The 8,420-nt window shown below is 59.5% G+C and overlaps 1 protein-coding gene across 1 annotated transcript; it reads right to left on the bottom strand.

The window, feature by feature from the left end:
* Positions 1-2,877: 2,877 nt before the first annotated feature.
* Positions 2,878-5,896, bottom strand: OSM (oncostatin M). Its single transcript, XM_068563761.1, has 3 exons — positions 5,863-5,896; positions 4,089-4,222; positions 2,878-3,450 (listed from the first exon to the last, which is right to left on the bottom strand). Exons 1-3 carry the CDS (start codon positions 5,894-5,896, stop codon positions 2,878-2,880), a joined length of 741 nt encoding a protein of 246 aa, XP_068419862.1.
* Between the last annotated feature and the right edge of the window lie 2,524 nt (positions 5,897-8,420).

The raw sequence follows: 8,420 nt of genomic DNA, 5'->3' as shown, positions 1-8,420 counted from the left end.
AATGCCAACTCCCCTTCTGCTCCGGGAGCCTGAGGGTGCCTGGCTTTCGGTGTCTGCCACCTCCCACCCCGAGATTCCCAGCAGCCCAACCCGAGGAAAGTGCCCCACCCCCATGCTGGGTCAGGGCAGAAAAGAGCAAGGCCGGCCCCTGCCTTTGGCCACACCTGGGTAGCACCTGTCTAGGCCAGGCTCCCTGCCCTGCTCCTCACTGAGCTCCTGCTGGGTGCCAGGTACTGTGCTGAGAGCAGAGCAAGGCAGATGTGGTCTCCATCCTTGGAGACTCCAGGCTAGCGGGGGAGGCAGATGGCAAAGCAAACCAGGGGAGGCCCCCCACATGACAGTTTTGAGAAAAATAATAACCAAGTTGTTAGACTCAGAACACAGATGGGGGTAAGAATAGCCGAGGATGCACTAACCAAAAGAACAGAGCATAGCATTGCAGACAGAGAGAAGAGCATAGGCAGAGACCTTGTGGTGGGAGGGTACCCTGGGCATACTGGGATCCCAAAAGTGGCTGGTGGGGCAGGAGCCCGAGAGCAAGAGAGAGCCCATTGGGGGGCAGTAGAGACCCTTACTAAGTACTTGGTAAACAGCCTGGAATACATTGGGCGCTCGCTGGTTGGGAGTAAGAGACCTGGAGTTCTAGCCCCAGCACTGCACTAACTTGCTCCGTGACATTGAGCAAGGTGCTTCCCCTCTCTGGGCCTTTTTGATAAATCAGCAATGCCTTCACTCACTATGTCCTCATCCTTGAATGCTCAGAGCCTTTGCCCTAGCTGTTCCTGCCACCTACAGGCTCCACCCCTTCTCCTGTGCGTCATTCAGTCCTCAGAGTGGACATCACCTCTTCCAGGCACCACACTGACAACCCACATCACCTGACTCTCACTCTCTATTACATCACCGCTTTGTTTTCGCCAAGCTCAATCTCACACTGCAACCTCAGATGCTCCTGTTGGTTCTTTTGCTTGTCTATTGTCTGTCTGCCCCCACACTTGGGAGCTCCGTGCCCCTGGGGACTCATGAAATTGTCAGCGGATTTACAGAGGCTGAAAGGTGACAGGAGGATGCTCCTGCCCTGGCGTCTAACGGACCTGAATTTAAAACGTGCCCGCCCCCAGTAAATTTGCTCTGAGGACCCAAACTCTCTGAGCCTCGGTCTTCTCATCGGCAAAGTGGGTCATATCTATTGCGGGGAGTCCCACACAGGGCTCTCTTCCACCCCATGTTAAGTCCCGTTCCCACCAGAAATGGGACTGATCCAGGTCAAGTTCATCGGCTTCTGTGAGCCCTTCCTTTGTAGCTGCTGCCTCAGCATGTCATCAGCCTATAGATGACCCTCCCGAGGCGGGGCCCTGAGCATCCGGGGAGAGCCAGGTGGAATCCCTATCCACCCTGGGGCCCTTCAGGAAGCAGTTTCAAGCACCTACCAGGTTACAGGCCACATGTGAGGCAGGATCTATTATTATCTTGTCTGTTTCACACAACACACATCAGCACACATACCCCCAGCCAGACACCCACAAGGGCCCAGAGCAACCCGTACACTCCATCCTTCCTCCCTCCCCTCTGGCTCCCAAACCCCAACACCCCTGGTCCCCAACTTCTCAAGAGAGACCCATTCAGAAACAACAAGCACCTTGTCTGTGTTTGAGATGCCCCACAGTCAGAGCCCCCAGCTGACTGGGGTGGGCGACTTCCCTTCCTGGATAGAGCAAGGACCCCCCCCCAGCCCAGGCCCCAGGTGGTGGATGCTTGTGGCCTTACCACATAGGGACAACCCCCCAAGAGGCTCCCCCAAATCCTGTCCCACAAGGCAGCAGAGAGACACAGGGGCTTTAGAAACCAGGCAAGTTTTAAATATATGTTGGCACAATAATAACATTAAATACACATTATAAATAAGCCTTATAAATAGGAAACAGATAAAAACTGATTTAAAAAATCTATAAATTAGTCATGTCCCTCCAAGGAATTGGCCCAGTAGCTTCTGGGACCCCCTCCAGGAGGGCAATGTTTTCAGCATGAGAAAATACCATGATGTACCACCAGGGGGAGCAGCCAGCACCCAAGACCCAAGACCAGGCGCTTCCAGGTGCTAGCTAGGTCTCTTCCAGAGAGCTCCGTCTGCGCCCAGTGGCCATCTGTACTGCGTGTCCCCATGTATGGAGAGAATTTGATATCCACCCTATGTCACAGAGTCCCAGCAACTGACAGGCAGAGAGGGCTTTACACAGTCCCCAAGCCCTTCGAATCACAAAGAGAAAACTGAGGTACAGAGAGGTAAAGTGGCCTTGCTGAGGCCACACAGCAAGTTAGGGGCCAACCTTGGACCCCCCCCAAATCAGTGCTCTTTCTAGTACACTCTGCCCCATCACAGCTGCCTAAAGTGAGGTCATCCAGACATCCAGGGGTCTGGCCCGAGACGTGATGAGGCATAGGAGGCCAGCTCAGGCCCTGACCTCCCCCCCCTTGGAACCAGGCCACTAGGGAAAGGAGGAAGTATGGGGGCAACGGCCCTGCAAGTCATGAGAGGGACCGTCCGGCAGGCCTCCGGGGAGCAGAGCAGGGGGTGGCGGCCAGTCTGGCCATGAGTCATCCTGTGTCATCAGACCCCTGAATCAATGGAAAGTTGGCCCCATGTGGACCTGACCTGGCCACCCCACCAGACTGAGGAACTCAGGGCTGGGGGGCTCAACAGCCTGACCCTATGTCCCTAGCCCAGCCCAGAGGAGGTAGAGGGGCTGCCCGGCTCCCACCCCTTAAAGTGCACTTCTGAGAGGTGGGGAACAGAGGGGAGCAGGATGGCAGGCCCCGGGGCTGCGCCATCCTGCAGAGTACCTGCTGACCTTTCACCTGGCAGGGGTGCCCCTAAGGCTACCGGGGCAGGTGTCCCCTCGGCATGAGTCTCCTGTCCCTCCGGAAGGGCCACATCCTGCGGGCCCCCCCTCTGCAGGGCCCGGAGGGGGCTGTGTCTCCAGGGGCCCGGCGGGGGCTGTGTCTCCGGCTCCGGCTCCGGCTCCGGCTCTCCCCCCACTCCCGGAGGACCTGCCCCACAGAGTGCATGAAGCAGTGGTAGCCGCGCAGGAACCTGCAGCTCTTCAACTTGTGCTGGAAGGCGTCTGAGGGCGGTGTGGGCGGCGGCGTGGGCCCGGGGCCCGGCTGAGTGGGCTCAGGTGTCTCCGCCTCCGAGGAGCTGCGCAGCAGCAGGGACATGCAGTGGATGTTACTCCTGAACCCGCGGATGTTCAGTCCCACCAACTGCTGGGCTTCAGGGAGGTCCTGATACAAAGCGGTCAGTCTGTGCAGGACGAGGCCCAGCGTGGCATTGAGGGTCCGCAGGAAGCCCTGTCTACTGAGCCCCCGCAGGGCATCCTCGCTGGGGAAGGCCCCGGGACACTCCCTGCAGTGCTCCTTCAGTCCTGGCGTGTCCAGGCCTTGGATGCGGATCTGTGGGGAAAGGACAATCCAGGGATGAGAGCTGGAGCCCCCACCACACACACACACACACACACACACACACACACACACACACACGAATCTGCTCTGCTCAGCCTTGAACCGCTGGACCTCATGTACCCCCCCATCCAATCCTCCCATTGTACAGATCCAGAAACTGAGGCCCAAGAGGGGAGAGGACTCCTGGATCACTGAAGGTGAGGTTAGAGGGATGCCAGGGGGCTGGAGGAGTGACCACACAGGTGGTGATTGTGGCATGAGGTGTGTCATTGGGGAGGTGATGGGAGGTGACATGAGCTCAGGAGGGTGGGACTGTTCACTGCTACATGCCGGTGCCTAGAACAAGGCCCGTGGTAGGTGTGCAATGAGCACATGGGGCAAACGGACGAATGAGGCAATGGAGTTGGGGTTCACACTCCAGGCCCACTAAGCTGGGGGAGCTGCATTGCCTCTGTGGCATCTCAGGGTTAGGCCTGGGATGTTCGCCGTGGCCCAGGAATAACACGGAGACTCGTTTTCCCCCCAGCCTCAGATTGAGTGGGGTTTGGGCCTGTCCTCTCTGGGAGTCACTGCTGCCCTAACCCCACAGTTCTCTGAGACTCAGATGCCCCCAGGGGCTGGTCACTCACATAGGGGTCCAGGAGCGTGCTGGTGTCCTGCATGAGGTCCGCCTGACGCCGGAGCTGCAGGAGGAGTTCATGGTACTTGCCCAAGCACTTGCTTGTGGCTGCCATGCTCAGGAACAGGAGTCCGAGGATCACACCTGGGGCAGAGAGGGGACGTGTCACCTGCCTTAGTGAGGAAGCCACAGGTGGGTGCCTTTCAGAGGGGAGGTCACTCAAGCGGGCCTCAGAGGGCACAGCCCATCATCCCCAGCTTTTTGCCATTCGGGGCGGGGCTGGGTACGGTGCATGCACGGGGGTACCTGCTGGGGCTACCACCACCTTCCCAGCGAGTCACTGCCCAGCACCCAAAACAGTGGTTGCAATTCACCAAGTAAGACTTTGAGAAGAGGTGGTGGGGCCTGGCTGGAGTCAAGCCTGCCAAACTCAGGAGCTGACCTGGGGTGGCCCAGGTGGGGCTGCTCCCCGCAAGTCCTCTGGGCTAAGGGGTGGCCATTGCTGCAGGCCCTGAACCTGCTGTAACAGACCCTACCCCCCACGCAGGTGGGCTCTGGAGGGTTTTGCAGCCCAGGAGCAGCCAGACACCTTGAGCTATGTCTGCAGAACCAGGAGAGGCTGCCTTTCTACCCAAAGTTTCCATCTGGAAAGGATGCGTGAGACCATCTCGTCCATGCCCCCATTTGACTGACAGGAAAACCAAGGCTCCAAAGGAGAAGGGCTTGCTCAGGTCACCCAAGGCCAGCCCGTGCCCCCATCTCTCAGGCCTCCCTCCTCTCTCCGTAAGTGGCCACTTTTGTCAGGCCCACCAGAGATGCTGTGAGCCAGAACATTCTGGGGGGCGGGTACAGTTACCACTCCCCCGCCTCCCCCAACCCACCCACAAGGCCCTGGCAGCCACGTGGTCGGAAGGGCCTGTGGCGCAATGGCCCGGAAGGCAGTGACACCACCTTCCCTTCCTAAGAACTGTGGCCCCTTGGGGAAGATGCTGCTGGGGAGGCCAAGGGGCCAGGCGCCCAGGCACAATGACTACCAGGCACCCCTCGCCGCCCCCCAGGTACCTGCTGCTGGGCTCGGGCAGGGGGGCTGGTGTGGGCACAGCGCACGTGGGACTAGGGTGCCTGCATGGGTGTGTGTCTAGATCTGCGCGAGGCTCGAGGGAACAGCTGGCCACACACAACCGTTGTGTCCCATCCATGGCAGGGGCCCCGGGCTGCATGCGGGGGTTCCCAGATTGGTGAGATTGAGGGTTCCAGATGACGTCACGTGGCTCTGTGTGCATGTCACCCTGTGGGTGTGGCTATGTGTGCTGTGTGATTGTGTGGGCTCCAGGGCCCCCAGGCCCGGCTGACAGTGTCCATTCATCCCAGAGCCTCCAAATCGGGGCAAGAAGGAGGCTCCACAGCCCTTCCAGACATCACACCATGACGCTGCTCAGCTTCTGCGGCTTCCTCCTCTGCCCCAGCACATCTCCCACCTCCCACCTGCTTCCTTGGCTTCTCCCGCAGTGATCCCCTTCCTTCACTCCCTTGCTCCCAGAGCTGACTCTACATCACCCTCCCCCTGGAAGCCCTCTGGTAATATCCTTCTCCACCCTGTGAAGATGCTCTGTTCTCAGTGGATCCCTCTCTTTGCCTGACCCCCTGGCTCTCTCCCCTTCTCAGCATCCTTCTGCCCGGCGCCTGGCCTCCCCTATTCCTGGAGGACAGAGAGTGCCCCTGCTCCCCGCTGGCACCCATGAGCACAGCAAGCAGGTGCTGGTGGGGAGGAAGGAAGTACTTACTGAGCGGTGTCCTCCGCATACGCTGTGCCCGCATGCTGGGTGACTGAGCTCTGGCCTGCGCCTGCTGGGGGTGACACCTCCAGGCTTGGAGCCCTGCGGGCTGGCAGCCACTTTATGCCCGCCGGGACGATTGGCCAACACCTCGTGAGGTGGGTGGGGAGGGGGAGGGGGGAGGGCAGGCCTTCTGGGAACATGACCCCAAAAACCAAAGTTTCCACAGGCGGCCAATGGGCGCTGGGTGCGGTGGCATGCCTGCTCCTCCTCCTGTTTTCTTCGAATTCGTTCTTCGAGGTCAGCCCCACGCCCAAGGATGATGCAAACCGCAGCCTCAGCCTTCCTGGGGCGAGCAGGGAGCAAGGGGGTCCGTGCTCGCTGCAGGGGGCTGTGCCCGGGGTGGAGGGGAGAGTCCACCAGCTGGGCTCCTGGAGGACCCACAGCCCAGTCCCAGCCCAGGAGCCATCGGCCTCACAGGCCTCTGTGGTTTGGGGCTGAAGGGAGCGAGACATCTTCCTTCTTGAGTGCCCTTCCCGCCCTCCTGCCAGGGCTGTTGGGACATCTGTGAGCGGAAACCACCGGGCTCTGGGCACAGAGCCAGACCCAGGCTGGCAGCCCCGAGATTGTGGTTCTGGCCCCAGGACCTGCATCCCCCAGTGGGCCTCCCAGCCATCTCCTTTCCCCCACGAGGCACCCCTCACATAACCAGCCTTCCCCATCCCAGGCCCATTGCCCACAGCCAGGCTCTTTTTCTATAGACAGGGCCCTCTGGGGAGAACCAGGCACTTGAGGCAAGAGAAACAGGAGATTAGGGTTCAAGCCCACTGACATGCTGTGTGACCCAAGGCAAGTCGCTTAACCTCTCTGGGCCTCAGAGCCCCACCCACCCACTGTAAAATGAGGATTTGAAAAGTATTTCCCAGCCACCTCACAGGGCTGCTGCAGTCATGGACATACAAGGCAAAAGCCCTTTGAAGGCAAAAGGAAAGATGAAAGTCTGATTCTAAGTACTAGCTGTCGGGAGGTGGGGTGGGGGGCCGGAGGAGATGGGGAGTTGCTGCGGCGACCGTTGGGGACCAGGTTTCACTTTCTCTGAAAGATAGTGATCTTGAGTCAGTCCTCTGCTTCTCACAGATGAATGAAAGGGCCAGAGACAGCGCCTCCCGAGCCAACCTGCTGCTTCAGCGCAGGATAAACTGAGGCCCTGGAAAGGGCAGATGAGGGGGTGGAGGGGCTGGCCCCGGCCTGCATGCCGTGCCTGGCAGCCCCAGCACATCCAGCAGACCTGGACGAGGGTCCTTGGCCTGCACCCTGAGGAGCTCGGTGGGGAGGAGGATGTCAAAGCCTGAGGAGCCAGGGTGGGGCCCCTGGGGGCTGCCAGGGAGGCCTGAGCTGCTCAGGCCCTGTGGAGCCTGGACTAGGAAAGCCAAGGTGGCCAGAAGGAGGAGGGCCAGGCACCCTCCCACCCATCCCCACCCCGGCACCCATCATCACCACCAGGGCCGTTCCCACCAGCCCTCCCCTCTGCAGACGCGCCCACGTTGCTCATTTATGCAGTCGACAAACTTTCACTCAGCCGCGCGCTTTGCCAGGTGTTGAGGATCTAGCAGTGGGCAAAACCAGAGGCACCCCACCGCCAGGAGGCTTCTCCTCACCCCCACCCACTCCCTGGCACCCAGCATGGTCCTCATCACACCGTTGCTACCCCTGAGGGCGGATTCTGCCACCCCTGAGGGTGGAATCCGCCACCCCAGTTCCGTCCGGATTCTCCTCCCAAGAACGTCACTTCCGCTCGATTTCTCATCTCAGTGCCCACCTCCAAGAGGCGGCTTCCTGGGGCCCAGGCCAGTCCGGGATCCTGCTTCATTTCACATCCCTGATCTCATCTTGCTACAGCCCTGGGAGGGAGAGCGGCCGGGCAGGGATGCCTCAGCTCTCTTTAACGAGGAAACGGGAGCTCGGAGAAACTCAGGGCCGGGCTCCAGGCAGGAGAGCCAGGGTTGGCTGGAGAGCTTCATGCCCCTCTCAGGGGCTCCTTGCTGACCGGCCTCCACACTCGTGGGACAGCCCGGTGCTTTCACCCCTCAGTCCAGAAGCCGTAAGATCTCCTCGGTTTAAAGAGGCCTCCAAGACCTAGAGACGTTGAGGTCGCCCCTCCTTCAGTTGCCCTTTGTAGAAACCTTTAAGAGGAGGGGGGCGTTCAAACTAGGGCTGTCACATCTGAAAGACCTTGCTCTGAGCATGAGGCTTTAAACTTATATATTAGTTTGCTTGGGCTGCCATAACCAAATGCCACAGACTTGGCGGCTTAAATGACAGAAAGGTATTTTCTCACAGTCCTGGAGCTAGAAGTCTGAGATCAAGGTGCTGGCGGGGTTGCTTTCATCCTAAGGCCTCTCTCCTTGGCTTGTAGACAGCCGCCTTTTCATGATCTCTTCCCATGGTCACCCCTCTGTGTATGTCTGTCCTGATCTCCTCTCCTTATAATGACACCAGTCACGCTGGAGGAGGGCCCACCCAATAGCCTCGTTTGACCTCAATTACCTCTTTCAAGGCTCTATCTC

This window comes from Eschrichtius robustus, chromosome 14 (genome assembly GCF_028021215.1).
Source record: "Eschrichtius robustus isolate mEscRob2 chromosome 14, mEscRob2.pri, whole genome shotgun sequence".
Taxonomy (NCBI): Eukaryota; Metazoa; Chordata; class Mammalia; order Artiodactyla; family Eschrichtiidae; genus Eschrichtius; species Eschrichtius robustus.
Note: the sequence above shows the minus strand (reverse complement) of the source record. Positions and strands in the feature narration are given on the sequence as shown.

Excerpts from the sequence above, each read along its gene's own strand:
- OSM (XM_068563761.1), bottom strand. The coding sequence starts at position 5,896 with ATGCGGGCACAGCGTATGCGGAGGACACCGCTCA. Across the intron at positions 4,223-5,862 it reads TATGCGGAGGACACCGCTCA|GTGTGATCCTCGGACTCCTG; the intron begins GTAAGTACTTCC and ends TCTCTGCCCCAG. Across the intron at positions 3,451-4,088 it reads GCACGCTCCTGGACCCCTAT|ATCCGCATCCAAGGCCTGGA; the intron begins GTGAGTGACCAG and ends CTTTCCCCACAG.